Source organism: Entelurus aequoreus, linkage group LG07 (assembly GCF_033978785.1).
Source record: "Entelurus aequoreus isolate RoL-2023_Sb linkage group LG07, RoL_Eaeq_v1.1, whole genome shotgun sequence".
Taxonomy (NCBI): Eukaryota; Metazoa; Chordata; class Actinopteri; order Syngnathiformes; family Syngnathidae; genus Entelurus; species Entelurus aequoreus.
Window position 1 is genome coordinate 40,904,582 of NC_084737.1, and position 18,906 is coordinate 40,923,487.

Genomic DNA, 18,906 nt, shown 5'->3' on the forward strand with positions numbered 1-18,906 from the left:
TGTCATCACGCTCTGATATTCGGGAGTCTCCCGGGAAAAATGAGAGGGTTGGCAAGTATGACGCTATCAAGCGCCATTCATTCAAAACTCGCGGGCTGCACTAACATCAAATTTCCACATTAAAGTGCGTGCCGGTGCGTGTGTCGGAGACCCCTGGTTAACACAGCACAAAGCATTTAAGCTTTGTATTCGGTGTTTTTCATTTTAAATTTAAAAAAAATTTTTGTGGCTCCCATTACTTTCTTTAATTTGTGAAACTTGCCAAAATGGCTCTTTGAGTGGTAAAGGTTGCCGACCCCTGATCTAGAGCATGTAATATAATAATGACATATAACAGAGATAGGAAAATAATAAAAAGTTGGTGAAAGTGGAGTAGTTTAACAGTGGACGATATATTAAGGTTGAATACGGAACATGTATGGTAAAAATCAATACATACATTTTAAGAATGACAGGGTTAAATAGAATCATTTAGAGTAGGGTTCCATCTTGTTTCACTGTCCCCTAGAGGGGGGACGGGGGGGGTTACCCACATATGCGGTCCTCTCCAAGGTTTCTCATAGTCATTCACATTGACGTCCCACTGGGGTGAGTTTTCCTTGCCCGTATGTGGGCTCTGTACCGAGGATGTCGTTGTGGCTTGTACAGCCCTTTGAGACACTTGCGATTTAGGGCTATATAAATAAACATTGATTGATTGATTGATTGACTGTCCATATCAGTGAGTGGCGGTAATGCGCTTCACAACCTTTCTTGCCAACTGCCATTAAAAGAGAGAGAAGAAGAAGAATGTTCGCTGTTTGTTTCTGTCCTCCAACAATGGAAAGGAAACGCTGGGACCCCGCAAGGGAGTATAATAAGTCCAATACTATTTTCCATAATGATAGATGAAGTGTTTAGTGAAGTGGAAGGGTTAATGGAGGTGGCACCGTTTACTGATGATGGAGTGATGTGGAAGAGAGGTATAAATATAAATCATATAGAAAAGAAGATTTAAAAAGCGGTAAATAATGTTCAAGAATGTGGAACAGCTTGGGGTTTAAGATTCTCTGTTGGAAAGACTAAAGTCATAAATTTTACAAAGAGGAAAGTTCAAAACAAGCTCCAAATTAAACTCTATGGAGAATATATAAAAGTGGTACAAGTATTTAAATATTTGGGAATATGGTTTGATAAATATATTAACTGGTCAACCCACATCAGCAAAATAGTGGAGAAAAGTAAAAAGGTGTTAAATATAATGAGGGCTTTGAGGGGTAAAGATTGGGGGGCTGATAGGCAGACATTGAAAGCAATACATGTTACTTTAATTTGATCTGTTATTGATTACGGATGCATCATTTACCAATCTGCTTCAAAAACATTACTTGGGAAAATAGACAGGATGCAGTCACAGGCATTAAGGTTGTGTTGTGGAGCTACAAAATCAACCCCAGTTGCAGCATTACAAGAAGAAATTAATGAAAAACCTTTAAACATGAGAAGAGATCAACTGTCAGCAGTTTATTGGGCAAACTTAAAAGGGTCCAAGCAAGGACATCCAACTCAAGTGTTACTAAACTGCCAAGAAAAAGAGAAGAAAAAAAAGAATAGTTTTGGGTGGATAATAGGAGACATATGTGAAAAAGCTCAAATTGACAATATTAAAGTTAGCCCTACAGTACCAACAGTGTTGGGTTAGTTACTGAAAACCAGTAACTAGTTACAATTACTAGTTACTTTATTTAAAAAGTAACTCAGTTACTAACTCAGTTACTAACTCAGTTACTTACACCAAAAAGTAATGCGTTACTGTGAAAAGTAACTATTTAGTTACTTATTTTTTTCCCCATTTTTTTTTAAGGCTCCCATTAATGCCCTTTGCCTTCATTTCAGTACTGTTATTGCACTAGAGAATAATACAATGTGTTGATCAACTTGACATGCATTTGCATCACTGAACTCTGCTAAGCAATGTGGTCTACATACAACACACAAACAATGTGGTCTACATACAACACACAAACAATGTGGTCTACATACAACACACAAACAATGTGGTCTACGTACAACACACAAACAATGTGGTCTACATACAACACACAAACAATGTGGTCTACATACAACACACAAACAATGTGGTCTACATACAACACACAAACAATGTGGTCTACATACAACACACAAACAATGTGGTCTACATACAACACACAAACAATGTGGTCTACATACAACACACAAACAATGTGGTCTACGTACAACACACAAACAATGTGGTCTACATACAACACACAAACAATGTGCTCTACATACAACACACAAAGACAAAGATATGTTTCAAAGGGCCAATTTATTTCAGGCCAGAACAAATTGACAAAACTATTTTAAATAGCTGCAACATAATGGCACTTTAACTTTAACTTTAAGTAGATAGGATCTTTGATCCAAGACACAACTTACATTTAACTAAAATGTTATTTTCTTTGTGCTCGACAAAAGAAAAGTAGTGAGAATGTTAAGACACTCGACTTCTGGCTTCACCATGATGTCATGTTAGTTGTTATGAGAGTAGCGTATGTGTGTGTGTGTGTGGCCCTTTAAAATATGACAGCATGAGAGGTGAGTGACGTCAGTGAGTGAGTGGGCGAGAGAAGTGAGGGAGCGGCGACAGTGAGTGCATGCAGGTTCTCTAGCTTGGTGGATGGCTGCGTCCAATAAAGTCACAAAGTTGCAACAAACCGCCGGGCTCGTCATTCACCCTCAGCTGTAAAGACCCTCTTCCGGGTAAAGTGAAGGTTATTAGTACATATACGTCTCCCCTGCGCCCCTCGACTACGGTATGAGAGCCCCCCCGCCCCCACCCACACAAAGCGCCTCTTCTTTTCCACCGGAGCGCTACAATAAAACACACTCAGATCTTCAGTTTCTAGCCGATACTACATAAAAAATAACGTAAAATAATGCAGTAACGCATCATGTAGTAACGGTAACTGAGTTACTGAATATAAAAAATAACGCGTTAGATTACTAGTTACCGCCGAAACTAACGGCGTTACAGTAACGTGTTACTTTGTAACGCGTTAGTCCCAACACTGAGTACCAATCCCTGTAATTCCGCCGTGGATGTATGACAACCCAAATGTAAATATGCAATTATCAAAGAATATAAATTTAAATAGTTACCAGGTAGAACAATGGATTGAGGAAACGTTTTTAGACAATATCATGGTATACACAGATGCATCAAAACTACAAGTAATAAAGTAGGAGCTGCAGCAGTTATCCCACAAGGAAACAGATTAAATAAAACAATCAATAATAAGTTATCTGTTTTTACGGGGGAATTGGTTGCAATTTATATGGCAGTTAATTGGATAGAGGAAAATAAAGCAACAAAAGCAGTCCTGTGCTCGGACTCCAGCAGTGCATTGATGAGCATAAAAAACAGCATCAGAAACAAGACAAGATTTAGTTTATGAAATAGTTCAGGCAATCTGCAGAATAAATAAAGTGGGAGGTGTGGTAACATAGGCTGACCATATTCTGAAATCCCAAAAAGAGGACACATATATGCGTGCCAAGGCGGACAGCACGCCAAGGCCGGGGCTAGGTGAAAATTTGCCAATGATACTTGAACTTGCTTTATAAATAATATATTTATTTAAATAAAGCATTGTTTCTCCTCTGTTGACAATATAAAAAAACAAGTCACACTTATATTCTGTAACATTCACAGTTTTAGAAAAAGTACAGAGGTAGCAATATTCAAAATAACCTATTGTATATAATATAAACATAAATAATGCCTCAAAACAGGTTAATTATATTTAAACAAAAAACAGGTAACAGCCCATTCTTTAAAATGTCTCTTCTCAGTCTAGTGGACCGTTCTAATGTAAAAAATATAAATAATGCCTCAAAACATTTGAAACAAAAACAGATGTTTTCAGAGAATACACCATAGGTGAAGAGTATTTCACAAATCAGTTAAAACAACAAAAACAGAGGTAGCATTTCTGAGCCAATTATTTTAGGCTTCTGTAAAAAAAAATAAAAAAAATAATGCAGAGTCAACATTTAAAACAAAAAAAAGGAGAAGTAGTGTATTGCGTTTCTTCTTATTTAGTCGTCTTGGCCTTATCTCCTTGGTTTTCCTCTTCATCTCCCGGGTCTTCATCCTCGTCTCCCTGGCCTTCCTTGTTTGCCCATGCATATTTAGCTGAAGAGCTTATTTTCCCCAGCAGTTTCCGGTTGCTCATCAAATAAGCATGGAAGTCTGTGCAGGATGTTTCTTTGAAGTTGTATTGTACAAATAGAAGCCCTTTCAATGACTCAACAGACAACCTGCTCTTTTCCTTGGTCCACTGGCTCTGCATCAGTGAGAAAACCCTCTCAACATTTGCATTGTGAGAAGGACGGGCAAAGACAAACTGTGCAATCTTCAGCAGCTCTGAGTAACATGCAATGCTTTTGGCCTTCTCAAAATATTTGCACCACTTCTGGTGCACTTGCATGCCATTGAACTCTCCATCACTGTTGCTACTCTCAGTGAATTTCTTGAGATTGGTGACCTGATCAAAACACTTGGCATCATCAATTGGCACCCACTTTTCTCCGAGGTACTTGATGCAGGCTTCCACATCATTCCAACTAGGTGTCTGACTCAGATCCATCCACATGAATGGGGTGAATTCTTCCATGGGTGTCATCCACTTCTGGAGATACTGCAGGCATGCACTGTAGAGACCCTACACATCAGCATAGAACTGTTCACATTATTTTCCATGCCCATCTGTGCGCTTCTGTCCCAGGAGTCCCTTAACTTTCAGGGACATGAAGTTGTTTCTCTGCCGTTCCTCAAGTGTTGTGTGGACTCTCTGCAAGATGTTACGCACTTCAACAATGGAATTATTTTCCTTTTCCATTTCTTTAATGGGTGAGTGGAACACACACATGAGTGAATGCATGTGCCAGAGGTAAATTTCACTGAATTCATTTTCAAAAAACCTCTTGATCATTACAGGTGTTTTTTCCTGTGACATAAAATACCGGTATCCCTTTAATGCTGGAAACATCTGCAGCAGCCTCTCGATTCCAGGGAATAATGACATGTCTTGCTGTGGGAAAGGAGCTTTCTGTATTCAACATCTACAAAGTCACAGTACTCCTTCAAACTCTCAGTGCGCACACTGTAAATGTGGAAGTACTGGTAGATTTTGAACATGATATTCTCAATTTCAATATCAAGTGTGTCTGCACCATGATGGACACAATTGTTCATTATGTGTGCTGGGCAACCCACACCGATCAGCGTCTTATTCTGGAGCAGCTTCTTCAAATTTGCATACACATTCTTCTCCCCTTCATCACGTCTGATTCCTCCGAAGTTTGTGTTCCAGTTGTCACCAGTAAATGCTATACATTTTTTCTCAGTGTTTCAATCAACAAGTTTGCAAGAGAGACAATTGACAGCTCGGAAAGACGGCGACCGGGGCAGCAAGGGGTAGCATCCCAACCTGCATCTTCCGTGAGGGAGAAACGCAACTAAGCTACAGAACGACCTACTGAGAAATACCCCCAGGGGAACCCGAGAGGGGGGGAGGATGAGTTCCCCAACAGGACGGATCCAACGTTGACGACTTCAGCAAACGGCTTAACGACAATGACAACCGTAAGATGCATCTGTGGCAAGAGCCTCAAGAACGAGCATGGCCTAAAAATCCATCAGGGTCGAATGAAATGCTTGGTGCAGGAGAGTGACACACAGCGCACAGGAACGAGTCCTGGTGAGACGACGGAGGAGCCCGGCCGGGAGACACCCCACAGAGCCCAGAACCTCCATGTGATAAACCCTCCAGCTCCCAGCAAAGTAATTAAGCAGTCTCGTATCAAGTGGCCTCCTGCAAGCCAACACAAAGTGTGGCACCAATTCGACGAGCACACAGCCAGAATCATCGAATCAATAGCCAAAGGGGATGTCGACAGACGGCTTCAGACCATGACCACCATCATTGTTTCTTATGGAGCAGAGAGGTTCGGTGTGGAAGAGGACAAGCCCATCAGTTCCAACTACACCATGAACCGAAGGGCAGAACAGATCCATCAACTGCGGCAGGAGCTCCGGTCCCTGGCAAGGCAGTACAAGGCAGCATCTGAGGAGGAGAAAGCGCCATTGGCTGAACTCCGGAACATCATCAGGAAGAAACTGACGACCCTCCGTAGAGCTGAATGGCATAGGAGGCGCAGGAGAGAGAGAGCCAGGAAGCGAACTGCATTCATAGCTAATCCATTTGGATTTATCAAACAGCTGTTGGGGCAGAAGCACAGTGGGCGTCTAGTTTGCTCCAAAGAAGAAGTTAACAACTTCTTGAAAAACAACCTGAGCGAGCCTGAAAGAGAGGAAGAGCTAGGGCCTTTCAGTGCCTTATTGGACATACCATCTCCCACTGTCAAATTCATCACCAGCGAGCCCACCTGGAAGGAAATCCAGGAGGTTGTTACTGCAGCCAGAGCCAGTTCAGCTCCAGGACCCAGTGGAGTACCCTACAAGGTGTACAAGCGATGCCCGGAACTCCTTAGAATCCTTTGGAGGATCCTGCGAGTGATTTGGCGCAGAGGAACTGTTGCAGACCAGTGGAGGCAGGCTGAGGGTGTTTGGATACCTAAAGATGAAAATTCCACCAAGCTGGAGCAGTTCAGGACCATCTCGCTCCTTAGCGTTGAGGGAAAGATCTTCTTCAGCATCCTTTCCAGAAGGTTGACTGACTTCCTCCTCAAGAATGCCTACATCGACACCTCGGTCCAGAAAGGTGGAATCCCAGGTGTGTCAGGATGCCTGGAACATACCGGTGTAGTTTCCCGGCTGATCAGGGAGGCGCGGGAGGGTAAGGGAGACCTTGCTGTGCTTTGGCTTGACCTTGCCAATGCGTACGGCTCCATACCCCACAAGCTCGTGGAGACTACCCTGGACCGACATCATGTACCCAAGAAGATCAAAGACCTCATCCTGAATTACTACGGGAACTTCAGGCTCAGGGTCACTTCTGGGAGCATAACATCAGATTGGCACAGGCTTGAAAGAGGCATTATAACTGGGTGTACAATCTCAGTTTGCCTCTTTGCCCTAGCCATGAACATGGTAGTCAAGGCAGCTGAAACGGAATGCAGAGGCCCTCTGTCGAAGTCTGGAACTCGACAGCCCCCCATCAGAGACTTTATGGACGATCTCACTGTCACAACTACATCAGTGCCCGGCGCTAGATGGATACTCCAGGGCCTGGAAAAGCTCATCTCCTGGGCAAGAATGAGCTTTAAACCAACTAAATCCAGGTCGATGGTTCTGAAGAAGGGGAAACTGGCAGACAAGTTCCGCTTCTTCGTGGATGGCACAGCAATCCCATCTATCACCGAGAAACCGGTCAAGAGCCTGGGTAAGGTTTTCGACTGTAGTCTCAGGGATACTGCAGCAATCCAAACAACCAGCAAATAACTGGGGAAGTGGTTATCGGCTGTAGACAAGTCTGGCTTACCTGACCGGTTTAAGGCGTGGATTTACCAGCATGGCGTCTTGGAATACTCTGGCCTCTGTTGTTGTATGAGGTTCCTCTGTCAACAGTGGAGACTCTGGAGAGGAAGATCAGCAGCTACCTCCGCCGATGGATGGGCTTTCCACGCAGCCTGTGCAGCACAGCACTGTATGGGAAGACCAACAAGCTCCAGCTCCCCTTCAGTAGCCTGGATGAGGAGTTCAGGGTCTCTCGCACTCGAGAGGCTTTGCTCTATTGTGACTCCAAGGACTCTAAAGTGGCATCAGCAGGCATCGTGGTGCGAACTGGCAGGAAGTGGAGGGCTCAGGAAAGCCTGGAGGTTGCTGAGTCTCGGCTGAGACATAGGGCCCTGGTGGGCACGGTGGCAACAGGCCGTGCTGGGCTGGGAGCCTACCCCCAACCTCACTATGAGAAGGCACGTGGCAAAGACAAACGCCAGCTAGTCCTGAAGGAGGTGCGTGCAGAGGTTGAGGAGGAACGAACCAGCAGGATGGTGGGTATGCAGCAGCAGGGAGCATGGACAAGGTGGGAGGGTGCACTGGAGAGGAGGGTGACCTGGTCTGAGATCAGGCTGGCTGAACCCAAGCGCATTAAGTTCATGGTTCAAGCTGTCTACGACGTCCTACCCAGCCCAGCCAATCTCCATCTCTGGGGCATGATTGACTCTCCAGCCTGTGTGCTGTGCTCCAGGAAAGGCTCGCTGGAGCACATCCTAAGCAGCTGCTCTAAAGCTCTGGGGGAGGGCCGCTACCGCTGGCGGCACGACCAGGTGCTGAAGACCGTTGCTGAAGCCATAGCTAAAGCCGTGGCCAAAAACAACAGCAGCAAGCAACAACTTGGCAATAGGAGAATTGCCTTTGTCAGGGCTGGAGAGCAGCCACAGTCACAGCCCAAACTAGCAGCCGGGCTCCTCACCTCAGCATTGGACTGGGATCTTCGAGTGGACTTGGGCAAGCAGCTCAAGTTTCCAGACTATGTTACAACAACTTCGTTGAGGCCAGACATCTTGCTTACATCAGTATCTTCACGGCAGGTGCTACTGATAGAGCTGACAGTTCCTTGGGAGGATCGCATAGAGAAGGCAAACGAACGGAAGCGGTCAAAGTACCAGGAGCTAGTCGAGCAATGCCGTAGAGGAGGCTGGAGGGCACGCTGTGAGCCCATCGAAGTGGGATGTAGAGGCTTTGCTGGCCGCTCACTGTGCAAGGCGTTCACACTACTTGGCATCACAGGTGATGGGAAAAGGAAGGCCATCAAGACCACCATGGAGGCAGCAGAGAGAGCCTCTAGATAGCTTTGGATCAGGAGGAGCGAACTGTGGGCCAATGCTACTGGGACACAAGCTGGGGTCTGATCAACCCTGGCTGGGTCACCTGAGGGAGGGGGTATGATGTTGAAAGACCCAAAACCCCCGGTGATCTCAGGCACATCACTGAGGATGTGTCCCAGTGCATCTGAGGATGTATCTTACAATCAAACCAATGGTGTCCGCTGTCTCATTAGGTGTGTCTTTGACCTCAAGCAATGTTGATTGTACACCACCTTTCTTCCAGTCAAAATACTGGATTATGATTGGGAATATTTTCACTGCACCATGGTTACTCCCATCTGTAGCGATGCCACAGTACTTTATTTCTTTGAGCGCCTCTAGCGCAATGTCGATGCTGTGGGGCGCTATAACACTGTTGACAATCGCCTCTGTTTTGGTGCGTGCACTTGAAAACTTTATTGCCGTGTCTGAGTCTGGGAATGCTTTTTTCAGCAAAGCACTGGTGCAATCCATCGACCTGTAACTGTTATGGTGTTTGACTGTGTGGAATGCTAAAACACCCTCTGCTGCGTTTACAACGTCTTCTCCTTTTCCAGGTCGCACAAAGTACTCTGTCAATTTAGTAGACGAGCTCTCGCCCTGCACAGCTGTTTTGTGCTTTTTAGTGTCAATATGGGCTTGTAGATCTTTAGCCCCTTTATTTGCCAAAGATACGTACGTTCCTGCTTTGCACACGGTGCATTCTGCTTCCCATGTGTCACGGCCAGTACGAAAACACGAATACTTTTTTCGCAAATCCTCCGTGAAATTGTATTTACGTTTCGGCATGTTTGTCTGTCTCTTGTCTGCCGGGAGGTTATCGGGAGAGGCGCTGAATACCGGGAGTCTTCCGCTAAAAACGGGAAGGTTGGCAAGTATGGTCTCTGAATTCACTCACTAGCTCTCTCGCTCTGTGTCTCTGCCCCTCCCTCACAAATTTTTCTGCGTGCGCACACACCTTCAGTTTGTTTTGTTTAAGTTACCCTGTTGTAGTTGGACTAAGGGAGGTGACGGCTCAGACACCAGAGGGCAGTATATACAAAGATTTATTATGTAGGCAGCTCCTTCCTTACAGGCAAGTGTGCCGATTGCCAGTAAATGATTGCAGCTGGTGGCAGCTGCAGGGCGGAGACGCGCGTCCCTGGATGTGCGCCGCGGCCGTGGACGTGTCCCGAGGTGCGTTCGTCAGAACGAACAGATGAGGTTCCCTGGCCGTGACAAACCCTGGACGTACAATGAAAAGACACGCAACCCTAATTCAAAATGCCGGACATTTGAGGCATTTAAAAAACCCCACCCGGACACCCCGGACACGCCCTCAAAAGAGGACATGTCCGGGGAAAAGAGGACGTATGGTCAGCTTAGGTAACATTTCCCTGGGTTCCTGCTCATGTAGGAGTTGTGGGCATCGAGTTAGCAGATAGGTACGCAAAACAAGCAACCACTACAACAGAAGTAAACATGGAGATTAAGCACAGTAAAGAAGAAGTGAAGAACATAATTAAGATAGAACACAATAAAAAGTGGCAGGATAATTGGAATAAGGAAACAAAAGGTAGGGAGTATTACAAAGTCCAGTGGAGAGTAGGTGTAATGAGAGGAGGCAATAGAAATAGGAAGGAAGAAGACATTATTACTAGAATGAGATTAGGACATTGGGGCGGTATAGCTCGGTTGGTAGAGCGGCCGTGCCAGCAACTTGAGGGTTGCAGGTTCGATCCCCGCTTCCGCCATCCTAGTCACTGCCGTTGTGTCCTTGGGCAAGACACTTTACCCACCTGCTCCCAGTGCCACTCACACTGGTTTGAATGTAACTTAGATATTGGGTTTCACTATGTAAAGCGCTGTGAGTCACTTGAGAAAAAGCGCTATATAAATGTAATTCACTTCACTTCACATACATATTTAAATAGTTCATTGAAATTGAAAGGGACACACTCTCTGCCATCAGAGAGAAAGTGTAGGACATGTTTTCATACATTGTAGGAAATACAATTGAGAAAGCGAAATACTGGAAAGTAAGTTAGCGAAAGAGAAGATTAGGTTAGCAGTGGGAGATATTTTAGGATTGCACTCAGAACATATAGGTTATAAAGCATTATACACATATTTAAAAAACACGGGGTTAAATAAAATAATATAGAGTAGGGATCCACCTCGGTTCACACTCCATTTCAGTAGGTGGCGGTAATTCACACCAGAAGGTTGCTTGCCAACCGCCATTAAACAAAAGGAGAAGAAGAAGAAGAAAGGAAACGCGGTGATGTGGTTTCACGTCGGAAGTAAATACACGGCGGACCATTATACTCAACGCGGAGCAGCTGGCAGTTTTCAAGTGCAATGCTACTTATTTTTCTAAATTGAAATTATATTACAAACTATACTTTCATCTATTCATATTTAAAATCACCGTTTTTGAATTGAATGATAAAATGTTTACCAAGCCGTTTCGCGTTAAATCAAACACCGTAATGAAGGCATCGGATAGGTGAGTGAGTCATTTGCTCATTGCTAGCTATTATTAAAATACCCACCCTCTCATTTTGTCATAAAGACAGAAAAAAGCCTGTTCAACAATCACCGTAACAGTGCAACATTATTATTTGCTTGTCCAGGAACTGCTGGTGTAACGGCACATCTGAACCATATATTATTTTAGGTTTTGTAGTGTATTTTCCCACTGTACAAAACAAACATGTATTATCTTCATCCCAGTTTAATGGTATTTTAAAATCCAAATTAGTTTGGCAATTTCTCCAGTGTGCCCTATTGAAGGAAACTTTATTTAATTACTGTTGAGTTTGTGAGTTCGTTGGTAATCATCTCACACATATAGGCACTACGTTAAATTGTACGTTCATGCTAAAATCGGCTAATAATTTAAGCATCCATTCAGAAGAAAACAAGAGTGACTATTGGGTTTGTCAGTCTTGACTCTAAATAAATTACATTTGAATATGTATTTACATGTTACCTTAAAACATTCTTAAGGATATGTCTCATTTCCATGACATTAAGTTGTTTTATGTCTTTAGGAGAAAGCTTAAAGCTGACATATCGGCAGCCTTTCCCTCCCTGTCTTCTGATGAATTAACTGAGGTGGTCCCCAACAAAGAGGAATTAAATGTTGTGAAGATTTACGCACACAAGGGAGACACGGTGACATTATATGTTCTTCATAAAAACCCACTGTTTTTTCAACTGGAGAAACACCTGTATCCTACAGGTAATGTAAATAGTCAAATTGGTCTCACAAAAATGTTAGTAACTTAATTTAAATTAACTATGTATGTATTTATTTAACTGAATGTTCATCTTTTAATAGTCTATATGCTTTGGCGCTACCCTGATGCTCTACCAACGTTCAGGACATGGCCTCCTGTACTTCACAAGTTGATTGGGGGAGCTGGTAAGCTTATTTTTTAATGCCTGTAAAGACATATTTTACAAATGCATATGAATATCACCATATATGATGTATTCTTATTTAGAATACAATAGAACCTCAACATACAATTTAGTTGGGTCTGTGATGGTGCTCTTAACTCAAAACACTTGTATCTCAAATCAACATCTTGCATTTAGATTTATTGAAATCAATTTAATCTGTGCTTGGCCCTCCCAGGACATCACAATTTTAACATGTTACAGCCCTTTCAAAAAGAAAAACAAACTTTTAGATTATTAATATTGTATAAAAAACATTACAATAAAATGTAGTAGTCACAAATTCAGTAGTTTTATGAAGGAACGTAATAATAATGTACAGCATATACCATGGAGAATGGACTTCTATGATATCTCTTTCTAACTACTTCACCGTGAAACAAACCATCAGCAATGTCTCCAATTTTTCATTAATAAATGTTCATCGTTTCGTTATTATTTCAACATCTTTGTCTGATGTTATCAACTCATTTTGCTTCAGTATGGTGCAGACTAGCAATGCTTGGCTCCAACTGCTACAACAAGTTGGCTAGCTGAATGCTTGGTCATGTTTTGATTTCTTTAATTTAATGAATACAATCCACTACTTTTTGCAGCACTGTCATTCACACTCACTTTCGTCCTTCCCATGTTTTGAAAAACAAATCTCTAGCTGTAAGCTAATGCTAACTAGTAAGACCGGTTGTTTTGAGCAGATCTTACATTGTTCACTGTGGCATTTGCTACGCCAATTAATGGTGGAATGTCTTGTAACTCAAATGTTTGCCTGCAACTTAAAGCATACAAATTAACCGAGAGACAGCCCTTATCTCGAAACACTCTTAAGTTGAGGTATTGTACCACTGGGCACTGTATCACTGTATTAAGCATGTACAGTTTCTGAATAACTTTTTGTCCACAGATCTCATGCTTCCAGGTGTGGTGCCGCCTTGTAGCGGACTCCCAGACTTGAAGCAGGGAGACTGCTGTGCTGTTACAATTGTCAATAACAGGTACAGATCATTTAAGGTTTTGAAAAGGTTTTTTTTTTTAGACCCTTTTCAGTTCTTGACATAACTCCTTGTAATAATTCCAGAGCTCCAGTTGCAGTTGGCACAGCGGCAGTTTCCAGTGCAGAAATGCTCAGTTTGGGTATGAAAGGACGAGGAGTATGCATTTTGCATACATACATGGATCATCTCTGGTGAGTAGTTTCTTTTTTTACTTGCCACACCTTCAATGACTATTGCTGATATAGGAATAGTTTGGCCTGAGGGTGAGAAGATCACACACTTTGATATCATTTAGGTTGATTGTTCCTTGCATATTCCCATGACGACACATCTCTGCTCAGTGGGTTGTAGTACTGTATTATCATTTGTTGTGGAGGCATGCATACATCTTTTTCACGCAAATGTAGTTTAGGGATCTGTTCAATTAGTTTTAGTTGCTGAATCAGTGTTAATGTTTTATCTAGGGCCTTTGGAGAAAAATGTAGTCCCCCCGTTATACCAGATCCAGAGGGTAAACAACCTGTTGTGAATGATGAAGAATGTGAGGATGACGAGCAAGGAGACGAAGAGGAGGAAGGCAATGGAAGTGCAGAGCAGGAGCTGCGACAAAGCGAGCCACTTGTAGATCAAACCTGCTTTGGAGTGGGTGAGCTGAGCCTTGCTGAGCAGGAGGAAGGAAAGAAGGAGTGGGAAAAAGCAAATGAAGAAGGGGAAAATAATCAGGATGATCATAAATCACCACAAGGTACCTGTTTCAGTATATTTTCAAACAAACATGGGTCTGTTTATAGATACATTTTTTGGTCTTTTTTATGTGGGACAATTACTCAACATGACTTTTGAATAAATTGTGAACCCAATGAATTAACAGATATTTTTTTACAATGTAATTCTGTCGCAATACCAGTGCCATATTTTGTCTGAATGGACCCTATCTTGATTTTTTTAATTTGATGCCATGTTCTTTGGACCAGCCACAGTGGAGACTGAATAGATGGTGTCCCTGCTGGCTGCATTACGTTAGGGACAGGTACTAAACCTTGGTTCCTTAATAGCGCTGGTGCCGACGTACACGGTAGTAACCAGACCACAAAAAGAAGTAGCTATCGATGCCTCATTTTGGTCCTAAATGGAAGCATTGACACATTAGGGAAACTATCCAAACAGACACACAGAGTTTTACGCTCTTCTTCAATTTTAATTTGTTCAATGCCAACAGCCATCATCAGATCCACCATCGCACAAAATGCGAGTTACATTCATTCATACATTCAAATCTTGTGTGACTGTAAGTCTTGTAAGATGCCTACTGATGTTGTGCACGCTCTATGTGAAGAAAGGACGGCAGGCCGGAACTCGACAGGTAGTTTTTATCTGAACACAAACTCGTCTCTTGTCAAAACACAGCAGAAGAAAGCAAGGAAAGACCAACAACATACTTCAGGCCTTCACAATAAAAGTACTGCATGCTAGATCCTGTCTGACACAATAAGGGTTTCAGTAAAATAGCTTACACACACATTTTTTTGCACATTCACCTCAATTTATTACTATTAGGGTTTTTTATGATTTTTGTCTTATATGACTTATAAATGGTATTACAATATTGGATACTCATGTTTAAACAATGCCAAATTGTTAAATGATCAGGTTCATGCATGTTGACATGAGTTTGCATGCAGTTTTCAATACCTGTGTTGGAATCCTGTGTTTTGCAGTCTTTTTTAACAGTGTGCATAGTGTGATGTCACACTGTAGTAGAAGTACTTATGTATGTGGGCATTTCTAGTATATGCTGTCAGCTAGCATCCTTCCCTCTGCATCAGGCTCTTAGACTGTTGCCTGCAGTGTCCCGTGTTATTCCTTCTTGTGTCATAAGTTCCCACCTGCTCTGATTTATGCAAGCGAAATATGTCCGTGTTTGACTACACATTTTTACACTGAACGGATCTGTCAGGACAGACATTTACAAAATTGGAATAGCCGCTAAACTTCAGATGTTTTTTTAAGATGTCCTTATAAGACTGATAAAACAATGCGTACCGTTCAAGTCAGGTTTCTTTCTTATGTTTTGGTCAGTGTTGGTGCTTCCGTTGACATTCAGGAAAGCTCTTAAATCAGAATCAGAAGTACTTTATTAAGGAGCTATATGTAAAAATTTGGCTAGAAATGGTACTGCAATCACGGTCAAAATTCTGTAGTCCCCTCTCCCTGACTGAGGTTGCCTATTTATATACGTACTCTCATGCATGAAAACAAAAGCTCTAGGGCCATTTAAAAAAAATCGAACACCTGCCGAAACCCCAAAAGGGCCCCCTTGGTCCCCGGCTGAAGTTTTTCATTTTCAAGTCCTCTATTTTTACTTTACCTAACAGTGATCCCTGCAGTCCGACATTACCGCATAGTTTGAGAAAACACAATAGAAGGTAGGATAAAGTATTATTTTCAGCAAAATGCTGCGTTTTTAAATGCAGTTCTGTATCGATCAGAGAGTGGGCAGGTGTACCTAATGATGTGATTGGTGAATCTATATACCGTAATTTCCGGACTATAAGCCGCACCTGACTATTAGCCGCACCAGCTAAACTTAGGGGAAAATACAGATTGCTCCATATATAAGCCGCACCCGACTATAAGCTGCAGGGTTTTGATGTGTAATTACCGTAGTATATAGGGGTTCCTGCTACCACAGAAGGGATTGTCGGGACAGAGATGACTGTTTGGAAACGCAAAGCGTCCCATTTATAAACAATAAATCTTTCAATCATTCAATCAAACTTTCACATCTTTGACATGGCGAACAGCATTCGTGCAGAGTACAAATAATACAACGGTGCAAAGTAATACAAAGTGCTCGCCTGTACGTTATCAAAATAACCAGCCTACCGGTATATGAAAAGTCAGTCTTTAATCATTGTGTCATCGTCTTCCTCCTGCGTACTAAAACCACCGAAATCCTCTTCGTCGGTGTCGGAGAAGAACAGGCCGTAAATAAGCCGCACCCTTGTATAAGCCGCAGGGACCAGAAAGAGGGGAAAAAGTAGCGGCTTATAGTCCGGAAATTACGGTACTGTTAAATGAAGTTTATTTTCGAACGTGTCTGAAAAAGAATAAAAGCGGTGATGTGCGTCATCAAAATATAGATTTAACAGCGCACATTTTCATAAGATGAATTGTGATACTTTTGAAGAGTGGGATGTGGAGGGTTTCATTTGCATTCAAAAGAGAACACCTCCACTCATGAACCGATTGCAGACATACATAGAAAGTGGGTTATGAATGTGACTGTGGGGCAATAGTTACAAAAAAGCATAGCCAATACATATTATCTTGAGTAGACCACAAGGATGTGTATTAAATATAAATAAAAATCACTATAGGTCCCCTTTAGCATTGTATTTACATGTTTGTAATATATAAATTACAGTGAAGTTCAACTTGGATGTCACAAAAAAGTGCCAATGGGGTACTACTACCGATAAAAATGTAGACGATACTCATCCCTGCTGTTTGTGTAGTGAACTCTATTTTGTCTCAATTTGCCGTTTCAAAAATAAATCCTGATCAAATTCCTAACAATGAATAATGTTTTTACTGCGCTCATCCCCGTCCCAAAGAGTATTAGAGCTTAGTATATAAAACCTGTTAAAAAGTAACTGTGCCTTTACCATATTTATTGTACTTCACGTAAATGATTTACACAAAACGTTGAGGCGTACAATATGCACAATTGAGAATGTGATTCAGTTTTTTAATGTTTTTGATTAATCATACGTCATTGTAAAATACCACCTGAAAAATCTCCAAATACAGGAAACAGTTGCCCCTTTAGTTTAGTTTTTTAACGTTTACCTTAGTTTGCCCCTGTTTCCAGTTATTGAGTCTTTTTTTGGCAATTTCTTATGGGAGAATGGCCTTTTGCTTTGTTATTATAATGCCATGCTGTGTCATGTTTTCCAGTCTGTGAATTTGTTAAAAATACAAATCTTTGTGTTTACTGGAATTTGTGCGATTCAGGGATTATAAAGATATATATATAGTCTGATAATGGCTTTTTTGCCGATATTCCGATACTGTCCAATTCTTTATTACTGATTCCGATATTAACCGATACCGATATATACAGTCATGGAATTAACACATTATTATGCCTAATTTTGTTGTGATGCCCCCCTGGATGCATTAAACAATGTAACAAGGTTTTCCAGAATAAATCAACTCAAGTTATGGAAAAAAATCCCAACATGGCACTGCCATATTTATTATTGAAGTCACAAAGTGCATTCATTTTTTTAACATGCAGCAGCTTGGAATTTGGGACATGCACTCCCTGAGAGAGCATGAGGAGGTTGAGGTGGGGGGGTGCAGGGTTGAGGTGTGTGTGGAGGTGGTAAGGGGTAGCGGGGGGGTGTATATTGTAGCGTCCCGGAAGAGTTAGTGCTGCAAGGGGTTCTGGGTATTTGTTCTGTTGTGTTACGGTGCGGATGTTCTCCCGAAATGTGTTTGTCATTCTTGTTTGGTGTGGGTTCACAGTGTGGCGCATATTTGTAAAAGTGTTAAAGTTGTTTGTACGGACACCCTCAGTGTGACCTGTATGGCTGTTGACCAAGTATGGGTTGCATTCACTTGTGTGTGTGAAAAGCCGCAGATATTATGTGATTGGGCCGGCACGCAAAGGCAGTGCCTTTAAGGTTTATTGGCACTCTGTACTTCTCCCTACGTCGGTGTACTACTCCGTACAGAGGCGTTTTAGTCATACATTTTATTTTTTGAAACTGATACCGATAATTTCCGATATTACATTTTAAAGCATTTGTCGGCCGATAATATCGGACTGCCGATATTATCGGACATCTCTAATATATATATATATATATATATGTATATATATATATATATATATATATATATATATATATATATATATATATATATATATATATATATATATATATATACACACACAGACCCACACACACACATATATATATTATTATAAAAACAAAAATGTCATACATTCTGGATTCATTACACATCAACTGAAATATTGCAAGCCTTTTATTATTTTAATATGGCTGATTATGGCATAGAGCTTAAGAAAACTCAAAAATCGTATCTCAAAAAATTTGAATATTTCCTTAGACCAAGTAAAAAAATAAGATTTATAACAGCAAAACAAAATCAAACATTTGAAAATGTCAATTAATGCACTCAGTACTTGGTTGGGAATCCTTTTGCCCGGATTACTGCATCAATGCGGCGTGGCATGGAGGCAATCAGCCTGTGGCATTGCTGAGGTGTTATGGATGCCCAGGATGCTTCTATATGTAGTGCTCTAAAATCTCTAGAAGCGTCTGACTTGGGCTATGGAAATGAAGCACTGGACAGTTGCAGAGTGGTCCAGAGTCCTGTTTTCATACAAAAGCAAGTTTTGTATTTCATTTGGAAGTCAAGGCGCTAGAGTCTGGAGGAAGGCTGGAGAGAAGCAAAATCCAAGTTGCTTGAAATTCAGTGTGAAGTTCCCACAGTCAGCAATGGTTTGGGGAGCCATGTCAGCTGCTGGTGTTGGTCCACTGTGTTTCATCAAGTCCAGAGTCAATGCAGCTGTGTACCAAGAGATTTTAGAGCACTA

General features: G+C 42.0%; 2 protein-coding genes across 3 annotated transcripts in view; one reads left to right on the forward strand and one right to left on the reverse strand.

The window, feature by feature from the left end:
- LOC133653869 (uncharacterized) overlaps positions 1 to 18,906 on the reverse strand; it is a 236,429-nt gene that overhangs the window by 122,284 nt on the left and 95,239 nt on the right. The window lies entirely within an intron of this gene.
- Positions 11,056 to 18,906, forward strand: part of eif2d (eukaryotic translation initiation factor 2D) — a 53,193-nt gene continuing 45,342 nt past the window's right edge. For both annotated transcript variants that reach the window (XR_009826783.1, XM_062053620.1), the window contains exons 1-6: positions 11,056 to 11,323; positions 11,871 to 12,061; positions 12,161 to 12,244; positions 13,184 to 13,274; positions 13,358 to 13,465; positions 13,739 to 14,019. Coding sequence is in view for 1 of the 2 variants with exons in the window: in XM_062053620.1 (XP_061909604.1) it covers positions 11,268 to 11,323; positions 11,871 to 12,061; positions 12,161 to 12,244; positions 13,184 to 13,274; positions 13,358 to 13,465; positions 13,739 to 14,019 (811 nt within the window). In the remaining variant the exon portion in view is untranslated. The remainder of the gene's footprint in view (positions 11,324 to 11,870; positions 12,062 to 12,160; positions 12,245 to 13,183; positions 13,275 to 13,357; positions 13,466 to 13,738; positions 14,020 to 18,906) is intronic.